General features: G+C 48.3%; 1 protein-coding gene across 1 annotated transcript in view; it reads left to right on the forward strand.

The window, feature by feature from the left end:
- The window catches only part of RB1 (RB transcriptional corepressor 1), a 1278597-nt gene extending 1273451 nt beyond the window's left edge, over positions 1-5146 (forward strand). The window contains exon 27 of the mRNA XM_085621884.1: positions 3833-5146. Within this exon, the coding sequence (XP_085478010.1) occupies positions 3833-3906 (74 nt within the window). The 3' untranslated portion in view covers positions 3907-5146. The remainder of the gene's footprint in view (positions 1-3832) is intronic.
- Positions 5147-17537: the final 12391 nt, after the last annotated feature.

Below are 17537 nucleotides of genomic sequence, written 5' to 3' on the forward strand. Positions count from 1 at the left end.
ATACACCTTAGGCACCAACCTCACTATCACGGAAGAAATTACCAAAAAAACCAAAAAACGGCCTGTTACCAGTTCTATCTTCTAAATAAGAGAAACCGTTGCTTCAAAAAAGCAACTTACAACTGCTTTTCAAGCATTTGTAGTCTTCCACCCGCATGGTACTAACTCACTGCTTAATGGCCTTCTAGACTTTCACCCCTTAAGGGCATCTGACACTCTGCAGCATGTCTCATCCAGTGCTAGAAGAAATATGTTCACATTGTCCCCATTCTAATGGAAGTCAATGGGCGCCTCCTGCTGGCCCACACCTACTTCAAAACCAGCTGCATTTTTACAGTCATTGGCTGAATGCTTGCTTTTGACCCTGTACAGCGCTCCTCTGCCTTTTCGTCTATGTTTGCTCTATACAAACATCACATACATGCATTCTGGCTGCTTCAAACAGCTTTTCACTGATGTGATGCCTCCAGGGCAGGCATGAGTTTGTGGCAGCCCCGGGGGCACCATTTTAAATATAGTAGGATGCACTGACCAGGTCTGTACCTAGCTCACCCACAAAGGTGTGGCCAATACCCAATAAAGGACCAGTTGCAAATGACAATAACAAACACAGATATTTCATAGATGTCAGTAGCAGGATCCTGTACACCCCTTCAAGCTGAGGGCAATGGGTTTGCCTCTTGTGATCACTGCTCCATGTTAAAAATTAGTACCAGTGAGTTGGGAAAAACCTTCCATTGAATGCCAATGGCCCAATGGGGTGAATGTGGTCTTTAAACATATATATGTTCGATTATGCTACGTCCTGGCACCTGTCTACACATTTAATTGAAGACTGCAGAGGAAAAAACCCTTCATCTTTTTGGCGTCTGTTTAGTACTTCGCTACCCTTTGCGAGGCCCAAAGCACTTTCTCAATATTCATATAAGTAGCTTCTTGTATAGCGATTCATATCCCTGATGATGTCATGAAGCCAACACGTGCATGTTTGAGAGGGTGTTTGTTAAAGGTTTGCCTCGGTGGGGATAGTTGGGTGCTGGGCTTGAAGTATGAATATGTTGTAGTTTGCACAAGCATGAGGTTTTGCAGAGGTTATAAGAATCGATGCAGCTGCACATGGAAGTACTCTCCAGATATGTGTGGCTAGTGTTTTACAAAAGTGGGTGGTGGATCTGTCAACAGAGTAGATAATATATACTGGTTGCACCCACTACTGCTAAAACCAGGCCCACCAGTTGTATTGTGTTTCCCTAGAACACCTAGGTGCATTGGAAGGCCATCAAGAAGTAGATTAGTGTCTTCATCAAGCACAACTCTTGAGGTCATCGTTTATTACAAATAGTGTTTATTACGTACCTCTTCCAGGTTGAAAACTTGTTTGTCAGAGAGGAGTTTGTTTTGCTTAAGAAAACCTACGATGTTTCTAAATTCTGAAATTATTTTGGTGAGTCATTTGGTTGGATAGGTAGCATCCGAAATGCATGCAGTAGTGAAACTTATTGGCCTTTTTAAGTGTAGCTTATTAGTGCTATGAAAATTCGACATTATTGTAGTACCTAGTTGTTAGCTCTCGCCTCCAGACAGGTTTAACTGTTTGTCACAGATATATGTTTTTTTTTAACATATCATATACCTAGAGTGTTGTTTGGGTCTGCCCTTTGCTTATTATGTGGCTTTGTTTTCAATCTCCGGTCTCTGCTCTTGATTTGATGGCTTTCTGCCCTTTTCTTGTATTTGTCCTACACTGCAGCATTTCAATCTCATTGCATTATGTGAGCCAAAGCCTCAAGGATCCCCATTGTTGTGACATAGTCGGGGAGCCTTTTTCATCTGTTAATAGGTTGACACGTTTACCTACCCAGCAGACCTGATCTGCTCTCCAGGATGCAAGAAGGAACCTTCATCAGGATCAAGCATCACATACCTTGGTGACATCTCACCTGAAGATCTCTTTTAAGGCTAGATAGATCTTCCTCTTAATTGAATGGCCTTTACAAAGAAGCTGAAGGGATGATGTGCACAGACCTTTTCTTAAAGGCCAATGTAATTCATTTGCTTATTGCGGAGAGAATTTGAACCTTTAAAGTGTCAAAAAATAATGATGGCTCTTTAATCAGTATGCTTAGACAGAACAAGAATGCAACCTATTATGGCATGTAGAAAATACCTGTGTCTGGATTTTTGTTTTCAAGATTCCAGTTACTAAGAAATATATAGAGATCTGGAGGTTATTGTTGTGCTTATTAAGTAATGCCCACCTTTTGGAGTTTCCAAACAAAGATGAGATGTCAGTTTTTTAAATGTGCTTTCTTGGTGACCATAAAATCAACCAGTAGCCGTCTGAGTTCACCCAATGATAAGAGCACAGTTTCTAAAAAGGCATGCTCGTCTTTGATACTTACTTGTGTTTTTGCCGAAGGTTATTATCTTTTTACTTTGTTTGAACTACTGGCATTTTCCATGGTTCTTTTTGGCTGGCTGCTGAGCTGTGTTCACATATGCTTGATGCGAAGGCCTTTGTGTATGACTTAACTTTCAGGGGTTTATGATATTTACAACATTGGTCTCCTGATGACATTGGTCTTGTATGAGGATATGAGAAGGTAAATTATAATTGTTATCATCACTCGAGGGCTGGTTGTGTGTACGACTGTGACTGATACCACAACACATTCTCTCAGGCTGACACCTGAGAACTCTAGGGCCCCTTCTATAAACAAAATTGCTTGGATTTTGATGCGGTCACTCCCAAGTAAGAGAGCGATTTCTCAAATTTGTTTAGTGTTGGTTCTCTGAAATCTCCCTCCTTTGGTAAGATACACATTTTCTTTTCAATAAGTTTTTATTGATTTTTTTAATGAGAAATCGTAAATACAGAATAGAAACAGTGTAGTCAACTGAAGATCAGTATGCATTAATATCATCAAAACTGCATGTCTCCACAACAGCCATACGAAATTCGTTTTCCGTTATGGATTTTGCATAAGGGTTATGAAATCCAATTGCGGGGGTGAGAGGGTGTTCAATGTGAGTGGCAAGTAGATAGTTGGCAGATGTGTGCCATCTTTGGATAATGACCTTTTAGAAGGTGTGCTGGAGGCCACCAGAGGGAGAAAGCGAAGCCTAGAGGAGCAGGCAAGGGGGATGGGTGGAGGCCCAACGGGTCTTTTACTGTTGAAGTGGCTACCCGAACCAGATGGGCCTAGTCAAAAGGAAAAGACTACTAGGTAATTTATTCGCAAGGTATGGATTCCAATACTGATCCAAGAAAGTCACAAATATTTTAGCAGCACTTTATTGCCGTGAGTATATGCAGATTCATAAGTGACTCACCAATTCTTTGGAAGGCTTTTGAGGTTTAGTGAGAAATGTGAATGACAAAACACGCACTGAAAGTGCTGTCTAATTGCAGCGTATTGAGGTATTCATCTTGATATTAATCTGAGCATTTGAAGCAGGCAAGCTCTTTTAATAAGAGGTATCACTGTATCAGTTTTAAAAAAAAACACAAAAATCAAGTTTGGGGACTCAGGGTTTCAGGTTGCTAGAAGTTGAGAGGTTTTAAATCTGAAGAGGATGTCCATGATGAAGCCCGATTCATCAGGTTAGTAACTTTTTGATCTGCATACAGTTGTCTAATTTACAATATTTCAGCAGATATCTCTGCAGTATGTAAAAGTTTTTTTTAATCGCCTCTTAAGAATGGTATATTTAAAATGTTTTTGCCAGATTTTTGTATTGATTCGGGCTTTTCTTTAACAAATTCACCTTAAATGTTACCACGTTCAAATATTTAATTGGGTAAAACAGAACTCTACTCTTTTATCAATAGCATCTACACGAACAAGAATGCAAAAGCAAAAACAAGATGAGGAAATGGATACCACACTCAAGGAAGAGAAGTGATGGTTCTCTGTGGATCCGAAGCTGCACCACGATTTTCAACGTCGAAACATTTGCCGTTTTTTAATTAGTCCGTTTTCCTGTAACTCCACCCCTTTTTTATTACTGCAAATAGGCATTTAAATCATTTTAGATTTGTTTTATTTGTTCGGCATTTAAAAATGTTATGCTTACAATACTTGCCTGTACACAAAATATGTGCCATTGAATTTTATTAATTTATATTTTAATGGATTTTATATTGGAATACTTTGCAGAAACATTGAAGCCTTCTTAATGCCAATTGGTTATGTCTATAATGCACTGCTCTGTCTTGAATGTACAGAAAATGAACATCAGAGAGAATGATGGATACTTCTGAAGAAGCCATACTACTGAAACTGCTCCCTTATTTCGGGATTGTGAAACAGGCGCTCATGGTTTGCATCAGTTGTGAGAATCCAGATTTTAGTCAATACCTAGACACACTGGTCAGTTATAATGAAACATATCACAAGTATTTTTATCGGTTCAGACTTACAGAACAATGCAAAGATTGCTTTATCAGTAAACCACAAACATATTTTTATTCAGTTGGCGCTGTAGGGCCATTTAGTGGCATACTTGACAGATTCACTTAACAGGAGCTGAGCAAACTTTTTTTATTGTGAAACTGTTAAATTAGCAGAATCATGACAACCTCAGGCAGCAATAACCACCCCTTTGTATACTTCTGAAAACTGCACAAGTTTCATTTTTATGTCTGGCGCAATTAGTTTATATTATTGTAAATTTGGCTCAATTAGTTCCATTTATTTGTGTCCCTTACTATTGAAAAAATGAAAATAAGTTAATATTTTCTACAGTATTTCTTTATTTTAAAGTCATCGATTTCTTCTCTTTAATATTCAATTTGAACGTTGGTGTTTTCTCAAGGTAACCTTTATTGGAAAGAGTGTTGCTTAAATAATACTTCAGTCAAAAGTTTGATTAGCAACATTTAAAATCTACACTGTATTGGGCAGTGTGTTTTCTTTGAAAAAGAAAATTTAAAGAAAAGCATATTCATCAACTGTAAAATTAGATTATACTCTCCAGGGTGAGTAACTTATAAAGATTATGTTAAGTTAAAAAAAGGGACTATTTAAAGTAGTAAAGATGTTAAAAGTCTCCCTTTATTCTCGGTACCATATTATTTTGCTTTTATTTTACGTCTGCACTGTGCTGACTCTGCAAGTAAAACATGAGTTCTGTCAAGTTTCAACTTTTGTCCGTTTCTTTTCTTTCATCTGACAGACTGTAAATAAAAGTATATTAGTTGTCATTATGGTGATTGATTTGCGTCCTACAGTTCGAGCTTGCTATCTAAAGAACTTGTTAGTGAGGTGAGAAGGTGTAACTCGGAGAGCTCATGTTCCTGCTCATAGTTAGGCTCTGTAGAATATAGTAGCCACCTTAAGAGGTTTGGTTTAACTGGGTAGTGACCAGTTTAAACCCAGCTGGTCTGCTTAGCCTCCCATCCTTGGAATGTAGTTAAACTGCACACCGTAGAATTCAGTAGCACTACACGTTATAGTCACCATGAACATTTTTCAGCAGTGAACATGTGCTTTACAGAATAGATGGTTGCTATGTTACTAAGGCAGGAAATGATTCCCCACGATCGAGGACCATCACAATTGGAATTTTTCTTGTGAATTAGGGTGTTTCAGAAATGTGTGATGAAGGTCAAACTGGTGACCCACATAAGTAGGACTATCCATGAACCTGAAGAACATGGATTGGAAGTTCCTGTGGCCAGTTCTGCAAATACTTTTCCATTAAAATAAATAACCTCTGCTCAATGACATGTTTTACCTCCATGGGCGGTAAATCACGGAACCAACCAAGTTAGGTAGAATATGTGAGTCTGGTGCAGACCTGTACTCATCCAAGACTGCAGTCCGCCATGGTGTGTGCCTCTTAGAGCAATAATTGATGGTTGAGTTACACCCTTCCTGAATCTCTCCCTGCAGCTCCAAATTGTGAATTAATCTTCCACTTCGCATTGAGCAGTGCCTGATGGGAGGTCCAGACAACGAGTACTGGCAAACGTGCACTGCACTGGGGGAAGCGCATTGAGTGAAATATGATGCAGCTGCTTCAGAGCTGCTCTATTGCTCTCAGTATAGGTGGCACTCTGTCTGCACTTTAAAAAGTGGTCAGAGGTCCACCTGTAGGCAGGTGGAGTGAGTGACTGTACCCACCTGTAGTCCATGGGACCCTCTTTCCCCCCTCCAAACTGACAGCGCACCACTTTTTTGTAAGTAAGGTCCTGATCTTACTTACTGACGGTCAGCTGACGTGACGCAGGACCCGGAGCGTCAGTGCTCTTAGGCTCCATCTCTGGTGCCTGACTCAGGGACGACTCTGCGTCCTCCCCTGTGTGCCCCTTGGTCATTGTACCGTCCTTGAAGCTGACTCACGCAGCTTGGGAATACAGATGCTGTGATTCATCATGCACAGAATATCATCCAGACCGACACAGTGCATTGTTACTGTTTCCAGAACTTACCAGGGATTAACCATACCGCTATGGCTATAGCGAGTTGATGTAAAGCGTACCCCTGACTGCCAGCCTTTCCTCACACTGAGTACCCGGACGGGTCCTCTTGTGAGTAATACCCTTTCACTTCTCACTTGTGGCACATCATTAGTTCACAAGGCTGCGCATTAAGCAATCCAGATGTCCCTGCATCACTAGTCCTGAGGAGACCCCGTACTGATAGAGGGTCGAAACGCCGTCGACAAGCTGAAAGAGCGAACCATTGCCCAGCGCGTATTATTATATACAGTTGCTGTTTACAAAGAAATTATACAAGAATGGTCGCCTTTTAAGATTTATGGAAACCTTGTATATAAATATACACCCTGTCACTTATGATTAGGTTCCGTTTTTCACTTTGGGACACAGTGCACAAATATCTGTTATATTGTAAATTTAAACAATGTATATAATAAGTCTGTTGTGTTTATAAAACAAGTCATAATTGTACAAATATGTTGGTGGTTCCTTGCCCTCTGACATTATTCTACCCTCTTTTTATTGCGATTGTGCAAATTATATTGCTTGAATCATTTTTTATGACTCCACAGGAACCGTTGTTTCCCTTTATATAACCATTACCCTGGTTCCGTTAGTGAGTAGGGTTCCCCTGTCCTTTCTCTTTTTCCCCTGTGTCCGGGTGCTGGGGCATCCCCTGCCCGGCTTTGTACCCTCCACCGCATCTTTGGGCAGCCCAACTCCAGTGGGGTGCCTTTGGGCCCTGTGGAGCCAGTTGGGGGGCCTAGGCCTTCAATGCCAGCAGCACCGGCGCCGCAGGGTCCCCATGGATCCAGGCCTGGATCCAAATCGACGCCGGTCGCCCTTCCCAGGCACAATGCCCCCGGCGCCATCCCCATTCTCATCCCCGATATTGACCCAGAGCCAGATCGACGTAGGCCGACATCTAATCCAATGCCGGAGGGTACTTTTGTTCCCTTGTTCATCCAGGTGTTTCCTATTGCCGTGAGGGTGGTGATGAAGACTGGGAGGGGTCGATGGACCCTTTAACTGAACAGCTGGAAGAACTGGACTGAAGAGAGGAATTGGGTGACGCCAGTGGCCTAGACATCTCACCAGACTTTGGCATGCTTTCTCCCCCTACCATGGCTACGGAGAAGTGAGCGTCTTATACAGTGGTGGTGTGTAGGGCGGCCAAGGCTTTGGGCCTGGAGCTCCCTACAGTGGCAGTCAGGACTACCCTCCTGACAGAGGTGCTTCAACCAGCGGCAACTTCAATGAAGCCCTCACGGACGTAATTCTGGGCACTTGGTCAAAAGCCCAGCACAGGGGCTCCTGTGGAACGAATGATTGCCTGTCACCACTGCCTAGCTCCGGGCGATCCCATTTTCCTCTCCCAACACCCTTCCCCCAAGATCTTGGTTGTCCAAGCTTCTTCCTCCAAGGGCGCATTCCCTTCCACACCCCCATATAGGGAATCCAAGAAGCTGGATCATCTTTGGAACTGTATGTGCTCTTCCTCCAGCATCGGCACTGCGGTCCTTGAATACCTCAAGCCTCTTGGGCCGCTTTACCCATACAGTCTGGGATATGGTTATGCAAGTGCTACCTCAGTGCTCAGAGTAGGCCCGGGCCATTCTCTCCCAGGCAGTGGCGGATGGTAGAGATGCTGCAAAATTCACACTCCGCTGTGGACTGGATACCGCCGACTCTCTGGGCAGAACCATTGCCACATTGGTAGCCCTGTGGCGCTGCACCTGGTTGAGGACGTCTGCTTTTACGGGGAATGTTCACTCAACCTTGCGGGCCCTTTGATGGTCGTCGCCTTTTTGGCGACAAGGCGGACTCGGTGCTTGAGCGGTTTAAGGATTCTCCGGCTACGGGCAGATCCTTAGGCCTCACTGCGTCTTCCTGTCCCCACAGTCCGCCTTTCGTCCCTTTCGTGGCTATGGAAGGGGCACCCCACCAAGTCCGACCCAGTCCAGCCACTGACCCACGCAAGCTGCCCAGCCTCTGTGTGGCCGCGGATGTGGGACCCAACGACGCAGGTCTGGGAACCAACAGGTGGGCCAGTACACCCTTTGCCCCCCTGCAGCAGCCTCCAAACCCTCCTAGTCTGACTGTCCAGGGCCATCAGCGCCCAGTGGGTGGCAGGATTCGCTATCACCTCCCCCACTGGCAATCCATCATGTCAGACAGGTTGGTTTTGCTGATAGGCCGAAGGGGCTAGTCCCTCCCCTTCGAGACTACTCCTCCCTCGATGCCACTGTCCTTCAATCGCATGTCGGAGGATCATTTGGCGCTTCTCCGCCAGGAAGTCTCAGCTCGCTTGGCCAAGGGAGCTATCGAGAGGGTCCCTGCATCAGAAGTAGGTCATGGTTGCTGTTCCTACTACTTTCTGGTGCCCAAGAAGGACAAAGGCCTGCGTACTGTCCTAGAACTCATGGCCCTCAACCGCTTCCTCTGGAAGGAGAAGTTCAAAATGCTAACTTTGGCTCAGGACCCGTCTGCCCTCGACCCCAGAGACTGGATGGTGGCGTTAGAATTGCAGGATACCTATTGTCACATCCCCGTCATGCCAGTCCACAGGCGTCACCTCCTGTTCACGGTAGGCCACAAGCATTTTCAGTTCACCCTGCTCTCCTTCGGCCTTACCAGTGCCCCTCGGGTGTTCCACGAAAGTGATGGCGGTGGTCGCAGCTCATCTGCGCAGATCAGGGATTCCAGTTTTCCCCTATCTCGACGACTGGCTGTTGAAGGCGGGCTCGCCATCGGCCGTCGTCTCCCACCACCAGACTACGGCCGACCTCCTGCCTTTGCTGGGGTTCACTATCAACGTGCCAAAGTCACACCTGACTCCCTCCCAGACGCTCCCTTTCATCTGAGCTGTTCTGGACACATTGCTGTTTCGAGCCTATCCTCCGGAGCAACAAGTCTGGGCTATTCGGGCTATGATACCGATGTTTCAGCCTCTATCCCGGATATCGGTGAGAATGACCCTGAGGCTGCTGGGCCTCATTGCATCCTGCTGGTCGATCATGCCAGATGGCATATGCGGGCTCTGCAGTGGGACCTGAAGTTCCAGTGGGCGCAACATAAGGGGAATCTTTCCAACTACGTCCAGATCTCTGAGGGGACTGCGCAACAACTGCAGTGGTGGTTGATGCACCAGGATTGGGTCAGAGGCAGATCCCTTACACTTTCCCAACCAGACCTCACGGTGGTGAAAATGCATCACTTCTGGGATGGGGCAGCCCCCTGGGAGAGGCAGAGATCTGAGGAGTTTGGTATCCTTATCAACCTGTTGGAGCTCCGGGCGATTCGCTTGGCACTGAAGGCATTCCTTCTCTCACTCAAGGGGAAGGCAGTGCAGGTGTTCATGGACAACACCACCGCCATGTGATACTGCAATAAGCAAGGCGGGGTGGAGTCGTGGACCCTTTGTCAAGAGGCTCTTTGCCTTTGGTCATGGCTGGAACAACAGGGCATTACACTGGTGGTTCAACACCACCAGGGAGGACGAACTCAGCCGCCGGTGCCTAGTGGATCAAAAATGGCGTCTTCACTCAGAGGTGGTATAAGCTCTCTTTCAGCAGTGGGGAAAGCCTTAGTTAGATCTGTTCTCCACCGAAGAGAATAAGCAATGTCAGCAGTTCTGCGCGTTGGAGTCTTCAAGGCAGCACTCGCTCGGTGATGCTTTTCGTCGCAAGTGGAGCTGCAGCCTCCTGTTAGTACCACTTCTGTCCTGAATGCTGAAGAAGATCAAGCACGACCAGGCCCAGTTCATTCTTGTGGCTCCGGACTGGGCACGGAGAGTCTGGTACCCCGAGGTCCTGAGGTCCTCCGATCAGACTGCCCCTTTGGGAGGATCTTCTTTCGCAGCAGCAGGGGACGGTCCTTCACCCGAACCTGTCCAGCCTCCACCTCCTTGAGTGGAGATTAAGCGGCGACAGTTGACAGCTTTTGACCTTCCTCCCGAAGTTTGTAATGTCATCTTGCCAGCCAGGCGTCCCTCCACTAAGATAGTATACGCCTGTCGATGGAACAGGTTTGTGGCATGGTGCACAGCAGAGTCTGTGGATCCCCTTTCTGCCCCTTTTTCTGAGGTTCTTTTGTTCCCTCTTTCTTTGGTCCAGCAGGGCTCTGCTTTGGGCACTCCTAAGGGCTACCTGGCAGCCATTTCTGCTTTTTTTCAGCGGTCGGATCAGCCCTCTTTGTTCATGTCCCCCATTGTAAGTAGGTTCTTTAAAGGCATTATTCATCTATTTCCTTAATTTCCTTTCATAATGCCTCACTGGGACTTGAACCTTGTTTTGACTTACCTTATGTGCGCTTCCTTCGAGCCTCTTCAACTGTCCTCTTTGGCTCCTCACTCTTAAGACTGTCTTTCTTGTTGTCATCACCATCTGGACAAAGTGGTGCTTCGAACGAGGCCCTCGTTCCTGCCTAAACTTGTCACTCCTTTTCACATCGGAAAGACTATTACTCCATTCAGCCTCCATCTCCATCGCTGACACTCCACTGATCCGACGTGCCAGCAGTGGAGGACACTCATTCTCGCACCTGGCAGCCAAGGCTTGGAACAACCTCCCCATGCACCTCAGGACTTCACGGCCACTCCAGAAATTCAGAAGAGAGCTAAAGACCTGGTTGTTTGATTAATGCACCTCCTTGCAGCGCCTCAAGACCCTCACCGGTAATTTGCCACGCTTTACAAGTGTTGATTGATTGAATCAGAGAAACACTCGGATGTCCGACCCAGACAGAGATCCTACTCCAAATCCACTCTAGTGCACCCAGTGCATGTACACTATGATTCAGACAACATTCCACTACTACTGCAGAGTCATCTTCAGAAGCACCATCACTTTTTGGTTTCGATTTGGGCCAAGTCTACCGCCTGGATATGACAACAGTGATGATGGGAAAGATTTACCCCGTGTTATGATGGCAGTTAATATATGGGCCTCGATACTTCCCCTGATAGTTGTTTTCACCCATTGGGCCCCCAACAGAAGAGAATGATTCCTTTGCTGTGGTAATTCGATATGCTGCTGAGGTCCTGGATCTCACATCGCCTTCTGTTGTTAAAACGAATGTCCAAAGGACATCTTTTAACCTGGGTCTCTGAGCCCTTCCTCTCAATCAACGAAGCCCTCACCAACACTGTGATGGGCGCCTGGTCTAAGCCTTGACCTTGCCCACAGGTTAACAGACCGCTATCAGCCACCCCTGATTTTCTGACACAGCAGCATACTCCTGAGAGAGTGGGGGTTCAGGCTTCCATCTGCATGGTGAACCCCAATTCATTCCCTATGACCCCCTATTACCCTCCACTCAACACCCTGGGCCGCGAGTCGGAGGATTGGGAATTTGGTAAACTAATATTCTCTTCAGCCAGCTTGGCCTTGAACTTGGTCAGTGCAGTTTGCCTACTAGGCCTTTATATACACACACCCTCTGGGACATGTTCGGCCAGATCCTGCCAGCAGTCCCGGAAGAATTTAGGGACTCCCTGACTCAAACCATTCAGGATGGTCAAACTTCTGCCACATACGCAATTATTCTGGGCTGGCTACAACTGATTGCTTGGGATCAAATTTTGAACTATTGTGGTGCAGTGTCACCATGCGTGGATGCACTCCACAGGGTTTTCAGGAAATGTGGGTGCACCCTTTTTGGATATGCCTTTTGATGGATCCCACCTAGCTGGTGAAAGAGCTGATTCCACCTCAGAGCATTTTGAGGAGAGCTGGGCCACATTGCGTTCTTTAGGCCTCTTTGCCCCTGTGAGGCAGTTTTCCTACCAGTTTTGGCCCTTCCACGGCTATTCAACGGGATTGGAGTACATACAGTGCCAGGCCTTTCTGCTTCCACAGCAGTCACCTCAGTGCTTTCATAGTCTGGAATGGGGATCAAGCAGGCACCACATAGGTCCCAAAAGGCACCAATTTTCCAAGCCTCCAAACCGCTTTAGATATCCCCAAGTGGTGCACACCCAAACTGAGGGTGGAGGGAGATCAAGTAATGACTCTCAGGATGGTAATCCATGGCATCCAACAAATGGGCCCTCCCTATCTTCAAGCAAGGATATGCCTTTCTATTCCTTACCGACCAACTGCCGCTTCCCATCATCTCAGAGCAGCTCTCTGGAGCAACGTTCCATCTTGGTATAAGAAGTGCAAGCTCTAGTTTCCAAAGAAACCATCAAGAGGGTACACTTCTCTAGGAGAGGGACGGGCTGTTATTCCTGGTATTTGCTCATGCCAAAGGAGGCCTCCATTCTAATTTGGAATTTCAGCCCCCACCACCACCAAATGAAAGGCATGTTTCTTTTTTACATTTTTTATTTCATTTCAGTGTCCACTGTTGGTCCATCTAACTGACATTCAGGTCATGTGTTCGTTCTTGGATGGTGGGAAATGGGCTTCATGGAAGGGGCCAGGCACATGCAAGGGCTGGAGGTCCTTCCTGCCTGTCCATTGAAGAAAAAATCCAAGAGACAACTAGTTGAGGGGTGCAGGCCGCAGGGTGGGCCATGCAGCTGTGTGTGTCTGTATATGTTGAGGTGTGCCATGGCTTGGGTTGGGTGCATAGCCTTTTCTGCCCTGATGCCTTCAGGGCCCACACACTTTAATCAATTGCACCATCAAATTTACAGCATGGCATTTACCTCGCACACCGCCTTGAGACTACATTACAACTCCCTGTAGCATAGTGGGGCCAGTATGTACTGTGCAACTGGCCTGTCATCTACATCCAAACCTGACGTTGGAGCTGAGGAAGAATTGCTGATGGTATTCGCCACACAGACCGGGAGTTCTCTTTGACAGGTCATCTGTCCTTTGAGAATACATGATATGCTCATCCTCCTCATACTGCTCTCGCTGCTGAGGGGCCACTGAGGTACTAGTACTCCTCTACACCTAGGCATCAGTGTGAAGAGAAGGCAGTCAGAAACCCGGCACAAGACTGGTAATACACATATCTCTTCTGCCCTGTAGGGGTCAGGGGTGATGCAGCAGAACTGTCACACTTCCTAGGTCCACGCTTTAGCAGTTTGAAGGTCTACTGTTCTAGGTTTTTGCTATGCTTTCTGGGAATAATAGTCCAAATTTTAGAATGAAAAACATGACTACAAGTCCCAGAATATAAAGTACAAATGTGAAATAATGACCTACTCGCACACAAATTTGAGAGCACTCTGGCCGGGGCTGATGCAGTGATGCTCCATGGGGATCCAGTAAGTACTCTTTACTGTAGTGGTATCCATCATTGTACATCCATCTCCTGGGTATGTGCTCAGCAGAGAAATGAGAGCAGGACCCGGGTGACCTGATAGGCTGGGCCTCGGCTGGGTGCACTTTAGGTTGTCATAGTAAGAAGGCTTGGGCACTGGGTGTGGGGTAGGTGAAGAAAGTAGGTGCACGCTGCCGCTCATGCTCTGCTTCTAGGGGACAGGCAGGAATGAACCTCTTTGCACTGCTTAATGGGCTTCCCATATCTAGATCTTCCTAGGCTGTGTAAGGAGGGGGTATAACTGCCCGCAGCCCTCACTTTTCTCTGTTATTTTAAAGCAGGCCCAATGTTGGGCATCGGGCTAATATTGGCCCTTGAGGCCCTGTCGATTACAAAATCCGTAATCAGCCTGAGACGTGGTGATATACTGGACAGGCTAATTAAGCTTTTCATATTCTGATTCAAGCAAATTCACACTTGTTCTTATTACTGCTCTCCGATAGCTCAGACGAAGGGCATCATTGCCTACCTAAGTGCGAACCTAACTATAGGAAGAATGTAATATTTCCTACTTCTCGTGAATGGGAGTTTGTTCTCTTAACACAGAGGCGAGGATTATGCATCTGCTTTCTCCATTTTATTGTTCAGGTGCCCCAACACATCAACATTGTAACACATAAAGAACTACACATCCCATAAGTCTTCCAGTAAACAACAATCCCCTCAACATGCTGTGAGTCCAGTACTCAAGAAAAGCAATTATCAGTTTTTCATGTCTGCATTGACCATTGATTCTTCTAATTTTACTGGTAATCTTTACAATGGTATCTTGTTGAAGACAACAGTAGTTGAATATTCAATTGCCATAAACTATTTCGATAAACTTTGATTTAGCCAAAAAAAATCAATTTCATTGGTTCTACATAAATCCGTTATCAGGCACCATATATATGTACACAATTACAAATGCCTGTATATACTCAGATAGTTATCACCAACAAAGGCTTTTTGAACTCTAGACAAGTAGAAAACGTTGTAATTCCCAGGGTGGGCTAATCCTCATCTCCGAGACATTCTCTATTAGGTCTCGGTGGTTAGATTATCCACGTTTAAAGATTACTGACTACCAATGATGCCACCTCCTTCACTGGTGTAAAATAGAATTGTTTGTTGGTAGAATCGAAGGACCAGTCTGCCGCATTCATTATATTCTCCAGATGGCCACCCCAGCAGAATGTCTTGGATGCCATGGCCCCGTTAGTTAAGATTCCTCACCTTAGAATATCCCCAGGCGTCAGGCTGGATCCGGAAAGATTTTTCGTCAGCAATACCCTTGCGTGTCGCTAGGCCTCGTCTGCGGCTCCGCGTTCGGCGTCGTGATCGTCGGAATGACGTCGTCGGAGTACTTAGACGCCGCCCTCTCGCGCTGACGTCAGTTCTTCTTTTTTCCGCGCCAGTAAGCGCCGATCTGGGAAGAGCATACCCTTTTAGTGACTTTTTGACTTAACTTTTTGAACTCTTTTGGTTCTATTCTTGTCGACATCGACTCTGGTGCCGGTAGGGATGCCTGGCTTTAAGGCTTGTGATTTCTAGCACCGACTGATGTCGGTCATGGACCACCACCGCCGGTGCCTCTATTGCCTTGGGCCCGACCACGATGCCGAGTACCGCGCCGCTCAAGGTCCCGGTCAAGGAGGGGGTCGAGGGACAGGTCGCGGAGCCGCAGCCACCACCGCTCGTCGGGGTCCAAGTCTTCGAAATCTGGTAAGTCGAAGCACAGCAAGAAGTCGAAGAAGCAGCATCACTCTTCTGACTCTCCTCGTCGGTCGCGCGACTCGGCTGAGGGTTCGGGTGGCACCACCCGCGCGGCTCCATCGGAGCCGCAGGGGTCCCGTCTGTCCCCATACCCTCAGGTCCCTTGGACTGACGCGACTCCAGCGGAGGTCAGTGCTTTCCTCATGGCCATGAGGAACCTGGCTCTGCCGTAGACGCCTGCCGGCGCGCCTTCGGGCTCCGCAGGCTCGACTGGGAGGCGCAGCGAGCCGGCGGCTCCGGCCCCGGCGGCGCCGTCGTCGACTCCGGTTCCGGCGCCGTCGTCGACTCCGGTCCCGACGCCGCAGGCCCCCGGGGGATCTAGGCCTGGATCCCAGTTGGCGCCGGTCGACCTCACGACCCCTCCGCCGCTGCCGATTCCTCTGGTGCCACCCCCGGTGCTGTCCCCGGACGACGCCGTTCCCCAGTTTAGTCTCGGTCCGGGCCCGGCGTCGGAGCGGCGCCATCCGGCGCCGCACCCGACGCCAATGGGTGGCAATTTCATCTTCCACCCGGCTCCGATCATTCCACCTGTATACCAGGAATCGGATGACGGTGATGACTGGGAGGGGTCTGAGGACCCTCTGGCCCGGCAGAGCCAGTTATCTCAGGACTGGGCAGACGAGCTGGGGGATGCCAGTGGTCTTGACACCTCCCCTGACACTGGCTTCATCTCTCCTCCGACCGTGGCTTCAGAGGAAGGTGCTGCATTTTCTGTGGTGCTGCGCAAGTCGGCCGAAGCCCTTGGACTTGAACTGCCTGCTGTGGCCGTGAGGACGAACCTCCTCACCGAAGTGCTTCAACCGTCAGCAAGCTCCTTGGAGCCTCTGCTGTAGTTCAATGAAGCATTCATTGACGTTCTGAAGGGCACCTGGTCCAAGCCCTCCACAGTTCATCCTGTGGAACGGAACTTGGCCCGGCGCCACCGCCCTGCACCGGGCGACCCCAGTTTTCTGTCCCAACACCCCACGCCCGAGAGCCTGGTTATCCAGGCCTCTACCTCCCAGACCTCCTTCCCTTCCGCTCCCCTGGATCGGGAATCCAAAAGGCTAGAACAGTTTGGGAAGAAGCGGTTCTCCTCTCTTAGTTTGGGGTTGCGGTCTATCAACACCGCGTGCCTTTTGGACCGTTATTCCCACTCCCTGTGGGATACGGTGGAGGACGTGCTGCTCCAGTGTCCGGAGGGGGCCCGGACACGACTCGCCCAGGCTCTTGCCGAGGGGCGGGATGCGGCACGGCATGCAATCCGGTGTGGACTGGTCACAACAGACTCGCTGGGCAGGGCAATGTCGACCACGGTGGCGCCTCGTCGCCACGCCTGGCTGCAGTCCACGAGTTTTTCCGGGGATGTCCCGAGCACGCTCATGGACATGCCCTTCGATGGCGGTCGCCTTTTTGGCGACAAAGCGGATAGTGCGCTGGAGCGCTTTAAGGACTCCAGGGCTACGGCCAAGTACTTGGGCCTTTCGGCCCGCGCCCGCAAACCTCTGCTTTTCGCCCCTTTCGTGGCCAAGGAAGGGGCGCCCCCTCACGTCCGCCTAGCCACAGGCCGCAGAACCAACCTCCACGCGGTCGCGGATGTGGATTCCGCCGAGGCGGTACAGGGGGACAACATGCCGGTCCGTCCACATCTACCCCAGCAGCATCCGCCTCAAAGCCCTCCTAGTCCGAGCTTTCAGGCCCATTCCACGCCAGTGGGAGGCAGAGTTTGCCATCACCTGCTCCACTGGCGTACTATCACATCGGACAGGTGGGTGCTGCAAATCGTCCGAAGGGGCTACTCCCTCCCCTTCGAGGCGACCCCTCCAGCCATGCCACCGCAGTACCACCGAATTTCGGGGGATCACTTGCAACTTCTGCAGGAGGAAGTTATGGCCCTCTTGGCCAAGGGGGCCATTGAGCGCGTTCCGGGTCCAGAAGTAGGTCATGGTTGTTATTCCCACTACTTTCTGGTTCCCAAGAAGGGCAAAGGGGGCCTACGCCCTATCTTGGACCTCAGGAGCGTCAACACCTTCCTCCGGAAGGAGAAGTTCAAGATGCTCACCTTAGCTCAGGTTCTGGC

The sequence above is a fragment of the Triturus cristatus genome, chromosome 8 (genome assembly GCF_964204655.1).
Source record: "Triturus cristatus chromosome 8, aTriCri1.1, whole genome shotgun sequence".
Classification (NCBI taxonomy): domain Eukaryota; kingdom Metazoa; phylum Chordata; class Amphibia; order Caudata; family Salamandridae; genus Triturus; species Triturus cristatus.